Here is a 19,151-nt window from a genome sequence, read left to right as displayed (position 1 = left end):
CATTCACTGAACTAGAACTTTTCTGGAGAATTCATGATCTGAATTCATCTGGTCATCTCATTCTCAAGTATCAAGTTTCTCTTTCATGTCCAACCGGCACGTCGTCAGCATCTCCTCTGGTTGCCTAAGACTTTGACTCTCTGCTCTTCCACTGTTGCATCATCATGCAAAGTAAACATTAGTAACTGGCACTGCCAGTAATTGTTCCCCGTTACATGTGTATGAATGCACATCAGCAGAATAGAGGCCATGTATGTCAGTGAGAGGGATTTATGTGAATTTGGCTCAAGAAATTTGGCAGAAGGGCAAAACCCCAGGGGCAAAGAGCGCCTGGTCCTTTATCTGAAAGGGTAACGCGGCCACGGCATCACAGGAGGGGGACAATCCAGCATGGCAGCCACATGTGTCGGGCAAGGACAGCGGTGAAGGTCATGAAGGTCATGAATGAAGTGGTGGACGGGGGAAGAAAGCTCTGCGACAAAAAGTGGCACTAGATCCACGCAGGAGCCCAGATTCAAACTCAGTTGAAGATCTTTGATTAGTTTGGTCCAGGTTTATCTGATGATTAAAAGAAAATGTGTACGTGACAAATGAGGTTATTTTGCTCCTCCGTGTGGATGGTAATCCACTTGAGGAAGAATAGATTAAGCTTGACCACATAGTAGAAAAGTCGTATTATAGTGATTATAGTGAGTGATCAGAGTTGTAATGAATCCTTGAAAGCTGCTCCGGAACAGGGAGGCAGCGGAGCCACAGGACGTGACCTGGCAGCGTCCTGCTCCTGGAGGAGAGGAGCATCATTAGGATGGACGGCAGCACCGCTGGACGGTAACACTCGCATCCTGATGGACGACGGACTCTTTTGAAACTGCTGCAGCACATTTTAAAGGTTGGATATGAATATGGAGCTTATTAATGACACTGAGCATTAATGGTCCATTGTTAGCGTGTTTATTATGTCAGAATCATTTTTGCTTCAACCTACAGCTCGAACACCAATTACTGATTTTCACTATAGTGTACGAGAACCATGGCAAGATGTTTAAATATTTGTATTAGCTTCAGTTGATAAATGACAAAATACACATCCAACAAATGTCATATAAAAACTCAAACGAGACACAAAGCAAGAAATAAATACAGACGTTCAAAACATTCACTTTTACGCACATTTTTCTTGGAATAGTTGCAAAGAAAATGTGTAGCCATATCAAAAACTGTTAGCCCCGCCTCCCCCTGACAGTAAATCTATCTGCCCTCAAGTTAAAATAATAGAGATGACTGGAGCAGGGGAGTCGTAAAGCTTTGGAGGAAAGCAGCGAGTGCAGATTTACTCTAGTAACGCTCATTACAGCAATTTATATTATTTTCAGAATCATTATTATATTAGATTTATGTTACTCAGTCAAAACAAACAAAACAAAGAAGCAGAGAATCAAATCACACACAACAAATACCCTGAAGGGAAATAAGATTCAGCAAAAATAATCACCAATAATGAATGATCAAAGTGAACAATAACCCTGATTTACTGTATCTCCATCAGAGGGGGAACATTCAATCAAGCTTTATATTCGATAGTTTATTACTACGATAGACTCCTATTGGGTCTGCACTTTGGATTCATCACAAATCTTTACAACATGACTAAACTATCAAATTTAGCAACTCATGATCATGGTTGTATCAGATATTCAGCACTTGGTGAAAACGGATGGAATGCCATATGGTGACGCTTCACTTCACACTGTGTGGTCCTATTGTCATTGAAGAGATTGACATTCATGGGGCGGCAGACAATTTGCCGGAAAGAACTTCAGCGGTTAACTGAAAATATAGAAGGGCATGCATGATGGTACGTCCACTGAAAGCACAGAGTACCTGCGCCGTGCTGGAGAGTGAAGGTGTTTGGCCATCAGGGCTGGAAACTAAGAGGCAACGAGCATTTGGCGAACATTTGAGCGTTGCTGTGTAGGCGAGCTTGACTTCTGTGAGTGCTGTGCAGCGTGACGAACACACCGCAACACGGTTGCCCCAAACAGAAGATGAAAACATTCAACGCTGGGAGTTCCTCTCCTGGAGTGTCCGTCTGTGGCTGGTTGATGCGTTCAGGATCCGCTCCGTTCAGCAAACTATCTCTTGGGTCTGTCAATGTCATCGATGGCCGCCAGGAGTTTCTGGCGAGCCTTCTTGTTTATATGTGAACCCAGACAAACGTTCACCAAGTTGGCGAGCTGCTTCATGGAGTACTCCTGCACAGGAAACAAAAACGTGTGAGCAAAAAAAGACACGGTGCCTGTTAGCGTGAGGCTAAATGCCAGTTAGCATGAGGCTAAATGCCAGTTAGCATGAGGCTAAATGCCAGTTAGCATGAGGCTAAATGCATGTTAGCCTGAGGCTAAATCCCTGTTAGCATGAGGCTAAATGCCAGTTAGCATGAGGCTAAATGCCTGTTAGCATGAGGCTAAATGCCTGTTAGCATGAGGCTAAATGCCTGTTAGCCTGAGGCTAAATACCTGTTAGCATGAGGCTAAATGGCAGTTAGCATGAGGCTAAATGCCAGTTAGCATGAGGCTAAATGCCTGTTAGCATGAGGCTAAATGCCAGTTAGCATGAGGCTAAATGCCTGTTAGCCTGAGGCTAAATGCCTGTTAGCATGAGGCTAAATGCCTGTTAGCATGAGGCTAAATGCCAGTTAGCATGAGGCTTTCAGAGACATGCAGGGTTTCACATTTTGTAGGAAAACAAAGCCACAACGTAAAGTAACAGTGTGTCGCATTTAGGAGGATCTATTCGTAGAAATGTTTTTTTAGTGCATCATCACCTTAGCATGAGCCGTTTATATCAGTTCTCTTCACGGAGCCAAAAGCCATGTTTCTACTGTAGCTCAGCACAAACTAAACAAGCACTTGCTGTCGATAGGGCCCGTCGACCCGAGTGCTCCTACATGCGTGCAACTCTTTCGGTTCGTTGCCGTTGCAATCTGCAACCTCACAGCTGGATGTCGCCAAATCCTCCACACTGCACCTTGAACTTATATGAAGTGTTGCAAAGGAGCGAACGCTACAAGCCTCCATCCACCATCTTTGCCGTCTCACCCTGTGATTCTTGATGAACTGCTCCATGTCATTCTCAGTGAGGTAATAGGCTTTGATGTAGATCTCAACAAACTCTTTATCGGGAATGGGTCGCAGGTCGGTCAGCTTCTCCAGCTTCATGAGGAACTGTTGGAAGTCCAGCTGCATCAGGGCCCGGCCCTCATTGCTGCACTTCTTCACATTGGCGTAGCTAGAGGAGAAAAGAGGAGATTAGCATTGCTCACAGTATTCAGGTGGCGGTAGGAAATGACTCGAGAGCTAAAGCAAGTGACATTTTTCTTTTGATTCATGAAAGTCACAAGTGTTGATCAGATGTCCTTTTTCTCAATTTCTAGCAAACTTGTTTGTGCCTGGATATTGACGAGAAAGTTGTGAGGAAATGTTTTTTAAACTCTAGAGCTCCCTACTGTGAACTTCTTATGCATTAAAAAATGTCTGAAGATGCGTTTCAGCTTGACAATTTCTATCACAGTTTGAATTCAAATGAAATTACTGTTAAAGCTTCAGCAGCAAAGTAAACAAAGACACATTTAAGTTGTGGGAGCGCTCAGAACTCATTAAAGCTGGGAACAGTTTTAAAATGTAGTAATGGAAATAATGCATCAATGTTATTAATATTTGTATAAGGAATAATGAAATCTGCATGTCCCACATTAAAGTCTGTATTAGAGCAGTCTACATTGACTTGTGTGTTTTTTAAATGCTTAAATTAGGTGCACATCATCTTGTTTAATCAGCATGTTATTCATAGTTTTTTCATTTTATATTTTTTGTCTCTTTTTCTTTGCTTTTCTTCTTTTAGTTTGTATCTTGTTTCGGGAATATTGGGACAAGCAGGTTATATTTCTGTTTATGATCGAATCAACTCAAACTCAAATAAAAGGTTCTCAATAATCTAAAGTTAACTCATTATCTTACATTTTAAGACTTTTAAATGCAGTGTGTATGTATTGAAAGGCCACAATCCCATTACATATACGGCTGCAAAGGGGTTATGGTGACATGAGTCCTTGTGTCTGTCTCTGCATTCGTCTTATATTAATTATATAGTCAGGTTGTTCCACACAGATGTGTGTGAGGGCTTGAGTACATATACTATTTTAGTGTGTGTGTGTGTTTCAGGTGTTTGGCCGAGCGGACTGTTGGCAGGTCAGTGTCTGTGACATTAGTACATTAACACACCACACAGGCAGGTTTGCTCTACTGCAGCTTTTCTCTATCCATTTTCTGCCTCACCCCCTCTCTCTCTCTCTCTCGCTCTCTCGCTCTCTCTCTCTCTCATCACCTCTCGCTGCCATCCTCGCTCTCTCTCTCACTCTGGAGCAAAGTTTGCCGCTGAGTGTTTGAGCCTCAGCTCAGAGATTCTAAGGGGAGACGAGCGCCGGACAGAGGAACAGGCGGAGCGAGTCCGTGTACAAACAAACAAATATGAATACTAAGGTGTGCCAGAGGAGTGGCAGATGTGCATGTGTGGAAGGAATATACTGGTCGGATCAGGCAGACGGCGGAAATCTACAAAACCAGCTTAAATGTGCTGCGCATTGCAGTCGTAATGCACCATTAGTTTCAAATAAAGTGTGTGTAACCTCCTGATAATTGTCAGCTGTTACCGACTTGCTTCGTCACCATCGAGCTGGTCTGACTCAGTGTTTTCGGGGAGTTTTCAAGTGGTGAAATGCATTACAAGGGATGTGTCAAGAGCATTTTACGGTTTGTGTGAGTGGGCCGTGTCATGCAATTCCCTGATGCATGCTGAATCAGACGAGAAGTCTGACTCGCACGAGGAGTGAAGGTGGCAGAAGGAATTTAGAGTTGTTTTCTTTGGGGGTTACTCCAGGTTTTCTGATGTAGTGTAGGTCATTTCCCCTGGTCTTTATGGTGCTTCACTACATGCTTTGGAAATATTTTTCGAATTTATGATGTGCATATGTTCAAACCGAGGGATATACAAAGGTCGAGTTAAAGAAGAGAGATAAATTCCACTTCTCCTCGGTCATTATCACTGCAATGCAATGACTGACACATGCTGCTTGGTTAAGTGAATATAAGCTCAGGGACTCCAGTTACAACGGTATGAGGGGAAAGAGACATTTTAAAGCAATTCATAACAACACCCGACAATGGATTTAAAATGTCCCCTGGTTACATTATTGCTTCTGTAAACATCGACACTTCGGGGGGGGAGAGAATACAAAATGCAACAATGGGGGTTGAGCGATCTTTGTGTTTTGTGCACATTTATTTCCTCCCTGCTGCACGATGTCCGTCCAACTTGAATAACATTCAATTGCTTTTGGAATAGCTGCTGATATTTCCCAAATAAAGATTGAAGAGACAAACACCGTACTGCTGACTGAGGCTTTTACTATCCTGTATTATTATTAAATCATAAATAAATCCATGTATTCAGGTAAGAACTACAAACGGGTACTTAGCATGAAGGATGTTTACCCTGAATTTGAATTTGTTTCTGTCCGACTCAACTCCAACTTGGGTTGGCACATGTGTTGATGTTAGATATAGATGATATAGAAACGGCTGTTATATTTGTGTGGGAAAGCCTGGCTCAACAACATCAACGGAGGACAAACTGTCGTCTGCATTGTGCTCTAGCTCTCCAAGAGCTAGAGGGAATAAATAGAAGTCCACAAAGTGTAGAGGAGCCGTCATGCTGCGGTTATGTTAGGGGGGGGGGGGGCTCCACTCCAAGCCTCTGAATGCTAATAAATGCTCTTCATGGCAACACAGCTGTCCAATCACTAAGCGATATCAGGTCAATTGTCTTTTCATCAGATATTTAATTTTGATATTAATGCACATACAGAACTTGATTTAAACTTCAATTTGTTCTTTTACGAATAAATATAAAACTTAGTACATTGTCTAATTGAAGTGTCAAACTGCTCCTCTGAGACACTGACAAAGATGGAAAATATTAAACTGTGTTTTTCTACAGAGGTTTTAACAATAATTCATAGTGACACAAAAGAGCTTTGGCTGAAAGTTCCCCAGAGTGACGGCAGACTGCACAAACAGCCCGTTGGTCTTACCCCTCGACCAGCGTCCTGTTGGCCAGGCGGATGCAGTGCTCCCACAGCAAGTTGGACACAGGCAGCGGGATGCGCACATGTCTGGAAACATCCTGCAAGCGCTTGTTAAATTGCTCAAACTCCTGGAAAGGTAGAGGAGAAAGCACAGGTGAACAAACGCCTTCAAGAGTTGAGTAGAAGTGGAATAAAAAGGAGCAAAAATAAATGATGTCCGAAATCGGATAACAGATTTATATCATGTATCATATTGGTAAAAAAAACTTATTTTTACACTTTTGAAATGAAACAAAAAATAAATCTAATCTAATCCAAACTTGTATGTAAACATGTGTCGGATTATATAAAACTTGTAATATAAAGACATCAATATTATTGTAAGATAATACATGTTATTAGCTTGTGCAAGGTGCATTAAACAAGCACAAAGCTATGTACTGTACAATACATTTATTAGTACTAATATGGTTTCCCAGCTGGAAGTCATAAACAAAATAAAAGTATTTATCAACAGCAAGTTGCAACACACATGTTTTCCCTCTGACTCTCAGCCAACAGCAGCTCTTCAAAGCCACCTCAGAGAAGTGTTATGAAACGGCCTCATGCTGTGTACTGCACAACATCATTATTTACAGTCTATAAAGACTAAACCGCATTAGGGGCTTGATTAATCTTTTAATTTATGAAGCAATTTTTTTCTGTATGTATAATTACATTCAATCAATCAAGGATAAATCATATTTCCCCAGCCTACAGTATGTCTGCTGTATTTACTACCTTCGCTAAGCATATCGAATTATTTTGTCTGAACTGATGAACACAACATCTGAAGAACTGAGCAGATCGGGACAGGAAGTATGAATCCACCAACCATAAATAATGCGTAAAAAGAATACAATAATGTGCGCGCTGCTGAGCACTGTACCTGCTTTGGAAGCATCGCAACTGGACGGAGTCATGAACATGTTGATGTGCATGAAGGCTCACACAGTCAGGCCGTGGGGCTTTTTAAAATTCATATCTTGTTATAACTCAAAAACTGGTATCAACGAATTAATACATTGAATTAATAAATTAGCTGCATTTTTTTAATTAAACATTTATATCTTCAGGACTCCTTTGAGTCACATGAAGGTAGCTGAATGTTCCTCTGGGAAAGATACTTGTAGCCTACAAACATTCTGATAGCTTTACTGATGATAGGCAATGAAAATAATATATGTATTTAGTATTCAACGCGCGTATATATTAATAACACATTCATGAAACTCTTTGAAATGTCTGGTTTACCGATTCATAGTTACAACAGGCCTCCAAATGTTCTTTGTTTCTACACAAAGAAACAAGGGAAATATCTCAGAAGACACAAAGATGTCCGACACAGTTCTGGCCAACAGCTCCCATGTGGTGATGCTTCTCGTTTGTTGCCAGAAACACAACACGGGGTAGAGTGATGCCAAACACATGTTGTGCACTCACTGACCTCTGAAATGTTCCATTATGGACGTGATCACATAATTATGATATTACGTTGCCATTTACAGGGAACAAATTGCAGTTGCTTAAATATGATGGCTATGTCTCAGGAGTATGTGGTTTTCTAATTTCTCCTTCATTTAAACTGTATCATTTATATAAAAAAATGAGGCTGAATTTGTATGCACATAATAACTGGCATTAATTTTGCATCCCAGGATGAAGTGTTATTCATTCACAAACAGCTCCACAATGCTTTCTGGCTTTTGTCAATGAAGTCATTCTGCGGCTGTCGTTTTCCTCGCCACTTTATATGCAAATCACTCCCATTGTTGAACGCTAGTGATCAACCGGAATTCATGAATAAAATATTCTTCCGTATGCAGTTGAACAAAATGTAGCGCACCCTTTTCAATCAATGCTCATCACGGTGTCTATGCATTCGAGCGTCTGACAAGTTGGCAGCGAGGGCTATTAGCACCTGATGAGGAAAGTACATACACGAGGTGTAATGTGCACCGTGCGAGTGCATCAGCTGGACACTTCGACACCTTTAGGCATTAAAACCAGGCCAGTGGCACTGAGACTTTAGCTCTTATGTTTATTCGCTCATTAGTTCCAATTAAGTGCGGCAGAGCCAAAGATCTTCGAGCCATTCAGGTATTCAAAAGGTGAGATTGAGCAGATGACTAAACCGTGATTAAATGTGTATATATTTATCCATCTATTTCAACAACATCTCTGTGATGAGCTGTTATTCCATCAAGAGCTTTCGAAGACGCGCTGATGCATGTATGGGGATTGGTCTTGGTTCGGTGCTCGTCTGTTCCGGATTTCAGTCTGCAGAGAGTCACTCAGACCTTTGAGTCTCTGAACGTCAGAGGTGAGAGAACCAGTGGTGTGTGTCCTTACACCTCATGCAACATTTATAATGGGAAGTGGGCAGCATGGACAAAGGCGCAGATTTTGTGGAAAAAGTCCAATTCCAAAACTACGTCAGGAACTAAAATGAGATCTGCATTCAACTCTCAACAGCTCCCCCGCCATGTGTTGAATTATTCAACCCATCCCAAAGAAGACATAATCAAAGTACCTGAATTAATTTAAACTCAAGAACAGTTCTTGAATTGAAGTGGAATACAGAATTATACTTTATGTAAATGGAACAGATGTTAAAAGGCTAAACCCAGATTGTATTTCTCAAGTACAACAAAAACATCGTGAGGAAAATCCCAGCTCGATCAAAGTAAATCTATCACAGCTGTGTTCTACTTCTCGTTTTGTAGATAGCGCCAGACACTGAGAGGGCTGCATTAGTTTGAGAAAGACGAATAAACATTCAGACAATTCAGAACTTTTACTCAATAAATAATACACTACAACAAAAATCAAATATTTCAAAAAGGATACCAGTCGTTTTAGTGTCATCACTCATATTCAGCCTACAAAGAGTGTTTGAGGCAAACATTATGCAGCAATCTTAATGTGTTGGAAATTATCTCCATGAAATGCGAGAAAAAAACGTTTCCATTAAGTCTCTATTCCTGTCTTTGAACATAATCTCAACGCACAAAAGGGATGGAAATGCACTGTGACTAATCAGAATGGTAATATTAACAGATAAAATGACTAATGTGAAACGGGTCAATTATAATAACAGATGATAAGATAAGTATGAACTGATTCACGTTCATGTTTTAGGGGTTCATCAGCTCCTTGATTTGTTTTTCCAAAAAGCAACTTTCCTGCTCACTCATCACCGTTCAGCTGGCTGTGCGCCACATGCCAGACAGAGTCAGCAACTAAACTAAGTGGAATGATGATATGAATATATGAATATGAATGATGATCCAAAATACTACTGGTCTCCTTGTTGAAAGATTCAGATATTTTCCTCATGGAGTTGCTGGGACCAAAATAGGAGCTAAAGAGAGAGTGAATATTGAAGGTACATTGGTTGGTTACTCCATGTCTGCCAAAGGTGTAAATTAACCAATATTTGCCCGACATGTTTGCCATGACCCTTTTAAAACATGATCATGCCACATATACAGATATTCCAATTCCCCCAAGTGACAAACTAAACAAATAAATAAAGGATTTGGCTCTTGTCCTTTTGATAGAACATCAAATACCACATCAAAAGTCAACCACGCATTTCTTGTGTAACATTACCTGCAACAGGACGTCCACATACACATTATGCTGCGACATTATCTCCCTAATGTCCCATTTCACGCCAGACATCAGGAGCAACATTTGTTCGTAGTCGATGGCCTTCGCTGCAACAATCCAGTAAATTGGTTTCCGAAGTTCACTGGCGGTAGACACCGTCTGGGAGAAGGAGGGAGAAGACGCGCAACTCCGTTATATTCAACATGTTTGTGAGTGTTATGTGTGCATCAAACCCCTCACGAGGCAAACACGAAGAGAAGGTCTCTTTGATTTTGCTTCAATCATCATCAATTCCAAGAGTTAAATTATAGGACATGACATTCATTTGCTGTTTTTGGGAAATTAGACTTAAAAAGTTTAAAATGTCAAGTGGACAAAAGATAAATAAAGACGGGGAAGGTGCCAGCGAGGTCATGAGTGATAGACTATTGTCTCTTTTGTTGAATAAGAACACCAATCAGCGCTGGGATGCAGTTACATGGCCAATTATCTTAGCATAGAAAAGGGTGATTCCTAAAAATAAGAGTACATTTAACTGGAATATTCTTTTTTTTTTTTGCGATTATCAAATCAAGACACTATGCATATGTTGCACTATGTTTTAATGAATGCACAATGAGTTAAAAGATGCGTGTCTCTTAGTATTGTATGATAGTATTATTCATCATACGAGAATAAAATAGCATCAGAAACATGATAAAAGGTCAAAATAAAAAGGGACTGGTTCGCTGTAGTCGACATGATCAGTGACGACATGATTTACAATTATTGCAATTTCACATACTTTAGAGATCAGGTGAAGGTATACCTGGGAATAAAACTGTTGCAGGAAGGGCTTCTTCGCTGCAGGCATCATCGTGTCCAGGTGGGACTGGAGGGATTCAAACTGTTCGGCCAGAAACACACTGAGCGGAAAAACAGAAAGACATTTCATTTGATGCAGCGGTGTAATAATGCGGGTTGAAAAATGTTCAGGCACATGAAAAAGAAAATTAGTTCGAGTTGTTTTCGCAAGAATGACAGAACTAAAGCTGATATTACTTTTGATTTCATTTGGATTTGAGGACCTGTAATTTATTTACCTATTAATAAGATGGTATGATTAGTTAAGAAATGCTCATCAACGCGACTATTGCTGTACAAATGTTATGTCTGCTTCCCTTTGCTGATGCTAACCTGATGTTGCACTTCTGAGTGGAATTATTTGCAGCAACTTAATGTATTTCCTGTGATCATTACAATGTAATGTGATAAATACTTAAGCTTAACAGACTCCAGTGTTGTCACAACATAAACATAAAAATACTGTGACTAAGTGAAGAAAATCAATGAGGACAGAAATAACAACCCCATATTCCACTGTGACTAAACAACGACTTTCTGGCTCACGCTGATCGATGGTCTTATAGTTTTACACTACCGGTAATTGAAAATCGAAAGAGTTTGGAGTCCGGAGGTTAATGAGTCGAGCGCGCTTCACACAGAGATTTCATTAGAGCTACAACAACACAACGGATTGAACGGCGCCATTTGAGAGACTTGAGCCTCCACATCCTGCCCCTTGAACCAAGTTCACCCTGAACATCTATCCGCCTGTGCCTTTATGAACTGATACGCAATCTGAGCCACGGGATTGTTTCAGAATTTATACCAACCAGAAAATGTGTGTTTCTTTTAAAAGGGTGGGATATATGTTTGAAAGAATACGAGTAATAACCCTACATTGGGTAGGTGGGGTGGGTGGAGTGGGTAGGTTCTGGAATGAGGTTTTAAATTTCAAACTGTAATTGCCCTGAGACATGTGTGACTCCTCTTCCCTGCTGGGATGAAAAACTGTGAAAATCAATGAAACGTAATTTAAAAAAAGAATACAAGTAAAAATGTATTCTGACGTGTCATCAGAAGCTCATTTTCCTTCTTCTTTCTTTACGAGTAACAACACAAATCTTTATATTTAAAGCAATAATAAAAAATAAGTAGCGTCTGGTTAACGCTGAATCCGAAAGCACTTCATTAAACACGGTCAGTACCCCATAAATGAGCACTGTAGATACTTATTCTCTTCATGGGACAGAGACAATCGGATTACGGTTTGCTGGAACAGCTCGTGTTTTAGATAGAGATAGATAGATATATACTTTATTAATCCCCAAGGGGAAATTTGTTGTCACAGTAGCAGCACCAATAAACTAAACACAAAAGAATAAAAAATAAAATATAACATAAAAAACAGGGATGAAAGATATAGAAGTATACAAAGTAAAATATAAAATAAAATATATATGTATATATACAACATATATGCATACACAATACACAATACTAATGACAAATTAAATTCAATATAAAAATATTAAATATAGACAGTATGCAAAATGCAAAGTGTGTGTATGTGTGTAGTGTAAATGAAATGTGTGTATGTGTGTAGTGTAAATAAATGAAATGTGTGAAGTGCAGATCAACATAGTGTGGATATGAAGTTATTATTGTAGTTATTGCACTAGGATCTGGCAAGAGGTGATCTGTTGTAGAGCCTCATAGCCGTCGGCAGGAATGTTCTCCTGTATCTGTCCTTGTGGCAGCGGAGCGTGAGGAGACGTCTGGAGAAAGTCCTCCTCTGTCCCTGTAGGAGGTGGTGGAGAGGGTGGTCCGGGTTGTCCAATATGGACACAAGTTTCTTCAACGTCCTCCTCTCCACCACCTGTTCCAGGTGCTCCAGCTGGCAGCCGATGATGGAGCCAGCCTTCCTAACCAGTTTGTTGAGACGGCTGGTGTCACCGGCTCGATGCTGCTCCCCAGCAGACAATGGCAAAGTGCAGCACACTGGCCACAACCGACTGGTAGAATAACTCCAGCATCTTGCTGCACACGTTGAAGGATCAAGCTTTCTCAGGAAAAAGAGTCGACTCATCCCTTCTTGTACACAGTGTTGACGATGGCCTTCCAGTCCACTCGGCTGTCGATGGAGACGCCCAGTTACTGGTACTCCTCCACCATGTCCACGCCCACTCCCAGGACACTCAGAGGTGGAGGAGCTGTCGCCTCCTGAAGTCCACCACCATCTCTCTGGTCTTGGCCACGTTCAGCCGGAGGTGGTTCTCATCGGCCCACTTTACAAAGTCACTCACCACTGCCCTGTACTCCTCCTCCCGTCCATCCCTAATACACCCGACCACTGCAGAGTCATCAGAGTACTTCTGCAGATGGCATGACTCCGTGTTGTACTGGAAGTCAGTGGTGTACAGGGTGAAGAGGAAGGGAGACAGAACAGTTCCCTGTGGGGCTCCAACATCACTGACCTCCAGACAGCACACGGCCCATTCTGACAAACTGTGGTCTGCCTGTGAGGTAGTCAGTGATCCAGGAGATGGTGGACGCGTCCACACCGACCACCCGCAGCTTCTCACTCAGCAGCAGTGGCTGGATGGTGTTAAATGCACTGGAGAAGTCAATTTTACCTCGGGAACATGCGAGTCTGGGCACCCTGCAGTTCACACGTATCTGATCCCACTCGTAGGACCCCTGAACAACCACAAGCTGGGCAACTGACCGAGCTCTTATCTTTACTTTCTGTTCATTGGTCTGTCCACGGTTTAAAATGGCACATACCGTACTTAAGATGCCAGATGCTCACAATACGGTTAGCTGCCTTTTTAAATAAGACTTTTTCATACTGACTTTTTTGTTCTGCCCAGAATAAGCCTAAATCCTTTCACACCAGGGGACCTTTTCCTTTCATACTCTACCCAAGAAAGACATTTCTTCACCTCTGCACTTTTACTTTCCTTATTCTTCTGAGATTGTTGGCTGCCTCCGATACATGAAAAGCTGTGTGAGCCCATTCAGCACTTCTGCAGCGGTGTCATCTGAGCCCTTTGTTTACAGACTTGCATTATAAAGCACTTGTTCACTGCAGACTTCTCAGGGTCCACGAGTTGTTGCACGGACAATAGTTCAACCGTATTATGTATGAGTGTGTAATAGACCGACAAACAGAGGTGGAGCAAGAGGGGAAAATAATAAGCCACTGATTGCAAGAGTCAAACAAACCCATGGCAGGTTATAGGGAGAGCACTAATTCTAAGTAGGGGTAAAAGAAGGCTCTCTGCCTCTCTTTCTACTTCAATAATCTTTTTAGGTGATGCCAATTATTGATGGGTGGCTTTATAATCAGCTGCTTTAACTTAAAAAGAGAAAGCGCTTTGATGAAAATAACTGACAAGTTGCGTCACACGGCCTGGACACACACGTAATGACATGAAACCAGCAGTCATTACCTTCTCCGCCATACCAGAGTGATCACGACCAATAATGCTGTGTGCTGTCTCAGAGCGTAACTGCATTATGTAATTTGAAATCATGCGTTTGTTGCATGGTTTACTGGAGTGTTGTGCAGCGCGTACTCACAGAGACTCAGTGGCCACCACTCTCTGAGCGAGTCCATAAAGAGTCCCACTGTTGGTGAGCACCACCAGTTGGCTGAGATGGGGGCTCGGCACCTTCTCCTTTCTGTCCTCTGCTGCACTGTGGACGGGTACATTCTCCCCCACTGCCTCCTGGAAGAAATAAACATGTATATTTATCAGATTTTTGCCATTTCAGTTCCCATAGCACAAAGAGACACTTTATAACTTGTGAATGAAGCAATAAATGGTTCAACTTCTCAGCCTAATTGTTCGGGCTGCCTGCAAGCTATCGAATTTCCACTGAAAGTCTAGTTATCGTAATAACCTAGAAACAGAATTGACATGTGCAATAATCAGGGAACCAAGTTAGCATTGGATAAAATGCTGAGAAATAATGTAAATGATTTGTAACCATTACTGTTAATCTGTTCTGGTTTCTTCTGAGGAAGAGCATGTTAATTAACTGTTACTTTGACAGTGAACCTGGCATCACAGATGGCGGTTCACTTGCAAAAATGAAGACCAAATGTATATGTATGCTGGTAAGTATAATCTGAAATTCAATCAACCTTGTGGAACTCGGTTACATCCAAAGCACACACACTCGGAAATTCTGCTGACCGAACACTCCTCAACAGCAAGCATTCATCTTCCTTTTGATATATTCCCCCACACCTCTCATCCAGAAACCCCTTTATCCCTTCATTTTTTTAAACAATTGAAATGATTCAAAAAAAGATTTCAACCTAAATCACAATTCCCATCAATCACAATAATCTATATCTGCATATTAAGCCATTGAGATTCCATACAGGAGGTTAGGCTGTACCATTTGATATAAAGCCATGATGAACCACACGGCATGGAGCTGCAAAGCCCTCTGAAAACGCATCGGAGGAATCAATAGCAATCACACAGGTAATAAAGGAAAGGGAGCTATAAATACTGTGCCATATGACCACGTACATACTTTGCAATCTGGGTCCAATAGTGTGTACAAGCACCATTATTCCAGACAACTGGTGGATCAACTTGTATTACTGCGGTTGCACAAAGCGCAGACTAACAGTGTGTACATTAAAGCTTTACATGCAAATAAATGGTTAAAAGCAGAACAAAAGGGAGGTCAAAGCTGTGCTGAAGACAAAGCAGTGATGTAAAACAGGCAGTGATGTGCACAGCTTTAAGAATGTCATCTGATGATTCTCTGACAGCAATATGTTCACTTAAAGAAGACAAGACAGCGCAGCACACAGAACAAACATGCACATGACGCAGCTACGCAGATTTATGGTTTGATGTGAGTCAACTGCAACCTTTCCACAACCTCAGAGTTATCTCTGCATTCCATCAAATCAATGTCGCAAAGAACATTATCATTCTGGAATCATACGTCATCACATTTAGATTAACCCTTGCTGGGTTACTTTTAGAGCTTTGGGAATCTAATGCTAATATCGACGACTTACTTATTTAAAAGCCAGAAAAGTGACTGATATAAGACACTGAATATTACAAGCCTTAAATAATAAGTGAATTATAAAAGAGTTACTCAATTAATGAGATATCAAGAGCATTCACAGCACAGCTTCATATCCACACCGTGAACTTTGTACAGCCGAAAATGTATTTATTCTGAGAGAGAAAGTTTTGTTCTGAGTAGCAATACTATCCTTTGAAGCCTCTAACACGTTTCATGAATTAATTAATTGTATTCGGCAACTTTCCAATTAAGTTCATCCATTTTCTCCAGTCACATGTTTTACTATCTTTGAATACACTAAATGACTATCAGGGCAGTGGTTATGGAGTTAATGCAGAAAGGCCATCAGTACCCACTTTCAATTGTGATTTATCATTTGCACCACGATAAAAGCTTGAGCAGCAGCAGTCGGTGTCCGTCATTGGTATGGGTGACGTATCAGTAGTTTTAAAATAAATGCTACACTCGACATATTACAAGAGTGGATTCAAACCTGTGACCGAACATGAACCTGCACTCGTACTCCAAACGCTTCTCTTTTCTCTTTCTGCTGGGGACATGAAACAATGCACTCCGGGGAAGAAAGCAAGAGTTATGAGTTTTATTACGATTTCTATGTACATGGTTGCTTGACGGTTAAAGAAATAGTTGTGATGACATAATTCTTTTCTTTTAAATCTTCAATCTTTTTACTCTTCCTAACATTGCAGTGTGCTCCCAGGAATTAACATTACACTTTAATAATTGGCTTAATATAAGGTCACCGATATATATATATTTTGAAATCAACCAAATAAATGTCACGTTGGTTGCATTAGTCTGACGCTACAGCAAAGTCTATTTCTGTCTTTTTTTTATCTCTCCACATGAGGCTTGACCTTTCCCTGCAGCACAAACACTTTGTGCAAAAAAGGAAAATAAATCTTCTAAAAGAGTGACGGGTTTATTTGCCAGTATGTAACTCTGCAGGGATTCTTCAGGTAAAGACGAAGCTGAATACAGAAGGTGTTACAAAAAAGAAAGAAAATAAACAAACGATAACCACGCATTTGGGATTATTTTCCAACCCCAGCACCAAGCTTTGGTACCTCAACAGGATTTTATATTTGTGTTTGGGGTGACATGCACCCGGTACAGCGTCCGCCTTCAGTGCTTTCTTCATGTTTATTTAATGCTTCATCTACGATAATTATATGCTCAAAATGGCAAACTTTACATTATGGAAAGGCAGAAACATAACTTCCCATTGTTGTTGCCCTTCCATGACCCTGAAAATGATTTCATTTTAAATAAACATGCACCATCTCATCAGATCCCCAAACATCTACCAAGTCATGGTAATATAATGGAACAATTTGAATGCGTCTGACTTTGAATCTGCAAATAAATGTAAGTGATACTGAGGTGAGGAAGCTCATTTCTTCCCATGAATTTCAATGAATTCCTTCAAATGAGCGATGAAACTTCTTTTCTTAACTGTTTTCTTAATCCTGTGGCAGTTATGGATCATTGTTATCTTTGTGTTTGTTGGCAGATATGCAACAAAATGAAGCTGCTGAAATCCTCCTTTTTATCAGAAAAAGGATTTTTATCGTTTTTATTTCAAGGTCCTCAAAGGTGACTGCTAACTTTTAAGAAGACACTCGATTAAAATGACAGTTTACTTCTCGCTGAAGTCATTCATAACCATCGGTCTAATACGTTGCCGAGTACGTGTAAAAGAATGCCATATTGTTCAAATTAAATGTCTGTGATCGAAGTCAAAAATGAATTGTGGACGAGGCAGATCTTTCCATATAGAAAGACTTATAGTGAAGAGGTCATACGTCAGTTGATTTACATTCTGCAGCTGCTAATGTGTTTCAAGGAGTTTCTCTGCTATTCTCTTGAGAGAAGTATGGCTTTTTTATAGTGAAGTGTAGTATTTAGTGTTACCTAGCCAACACAGGCGGATGAATGTTGTTCTGTGGGGGCAGCATACAACATCTTAAAAAGTCTGTATAGTATCTATATGGGGCTATTGAGTATAATATGGTATAGTGTAGTATAATGGGCAACAATTTTAATAATTGATTCACTTTTTTCAAGCGAAATTGATGAACAAAATGCTAAACATTCTCTGGTTTTGCTTCCTCAAGTGAGAGGATTTGCTTCTTTGCTCTGCTTTATATATAAACTGAATATCGCTGGGCGTTGGACACCTTGTGCTCTGGGAAGGAGTGAGAGGCATTTTTTCAAATCAAAAGATGTGAAGAAAAATCTCCCCAAAAAGCCCAGGGATGGGGGGGAGGAGGATAGTGCAAATAATCGTATTTGCAGTCCTAGAAAGTGAACGAGTAAACGTCACACATTGAATCTTTCATACACAACCTGCAACCATGCTAAATATCTAGTTTAAAATTAACAAGTTGAAATTCTAGTCATTAGCATGTGACAGATTATATCGATTGACTATTTATAGTTTCCTGTTCACGAAAATAAAATAAAAATGGAAGAAAATAAATCAAAGTTTGGGCAAAAACAAAGTCAACATGAATCCAGTATAAGCGGTTATGAGACGCTGCATTGACTTTATTATCACAATCATATGAATTATTTCCTCTGTGAAAAAAACAAACACATCATGTGCTCCCAAGCATGTTAAAACAGTTCCACAATGAAATGCTCTCAAATGGCATCCGTTGCTTTTCCCGGAGGAGTCTCTGATAGTCGGAGCACACACTCGTCACTCAGCAGATTCAAAGGAATTTTACAAAAAAAATTCTCAGCTTTATTTATGTACAACTATATATCACTCTGGCAGGTTATGGAAAGGAAAATATGCCTGTTTTCATTTGTCACTGTGAAGACGATCACCTGAGTGCACTGATGTAAACTGTCATCAACTACGGACCGAGTTTAATGAGAACCTGAGGCTCTGAGGGACCTTTGTCGAAACAAAAGAAATAATCACTCTACAGTGTAACGAGCCTTGGCGAACAATAAGAGAAGGAATAGAGTACGGAAACTTAGAATATTTTCAGAATAGAATCTACTTTGTGGCTGCTTCCACATCACATAACTGATATGGTATGAGTAGCACGTCGTATTAAACAACTACTTACTCTAAAGACCAACAGCCACATCAACAAGTCAGGCCAAAATTACATTTCAAGCCTTGCGGGTAATAATCGAGGTGTGCGACCTTGCGAGGCGGGAGCACTGCAGTGTAGTTTGTTCAACACAAAGGAACAGGAAGCAGCCCACTGAGAACAGATCCTGAATGAAGTTACTCACACGAGAACCAGCCCACTGAAACCGGCTGAAAGCGGGGCGGAAAAATATCCATTACAGTACATTCCGAAAACAATGTGGTTGAAATGTAATCCATATTCTCCTCATGTTTCCAAAACAGACTCATTCAAAATGCTTTCTTTAACAAGCTCTTTTCAATTAACCTAAGGTACTGGAGCAGACTGACGTTTGA

At 40.6% G+C, this 19,151-nt stretch overlaps 1 protein-coding gene across 2 annotated transcripts in view; it reads right to left on the bottom strand.

Moving 5' to 3' along the window:
- Positions 1-934: 934 nt before the first annotated feature.
- vps50 (VPS50 EARP/GARPII complex subunit) overlaps positions 935-19,151 on the bottom strand; it is an 87,572-nt gene continuing 69,355 nt past the window's right edge. For both annotated transcript variants that reach the window (XM_056418565.1, XM_056418574.1), the window contains 6 exons: positions 14,204-14,352; positions 10,605-10,701; positions 9,797-9,955; positions 6,149-6,270; positions 3,099-3,288; positions 935-2,252 (listed from right to left, as the gene is read on the bottom strand). In XM_056418565.1, coding sequence (XP_056274540.1) covers positions 2,133-2,252; positions 3,099-3,288; positions 6,149-6,270; positions 9,797-9,955; positions 10,605-10,701; positions 14,204-14,352 — 837 coding nt within the window. In that variant the 3' untranslated portion in view covers positions 935-2,132. The remainder of the gene's footprint in view (positions 2,253-3,098; positions 3,289-6,148; positions 6,271-9,796; positions 9,956-10,604; positions 10,702-14,203; positions 14,353-19,151) is intronic.

The sequence above is a fragment of the Pseudoliparis swirei genome, chromosome 1 (assembly GCF_029220125.1).
Source record: "Pseudoliparis swirei isolate HS2019 ecotype Mariana Trench chromosome 1, NWPU_hadal_v1, whole genome shotgun sequence".
NCBI lineage: Eukaryota > Metazoa > Chordata > Actinopteri > Perciformes > Liparidae > Pseudoliparis > Pseudoliparis swirei.
Note: the sequence above shows the minus strand (reverse complement) of the source record. Positions and strands in the feature narration are given on the sequence as shown.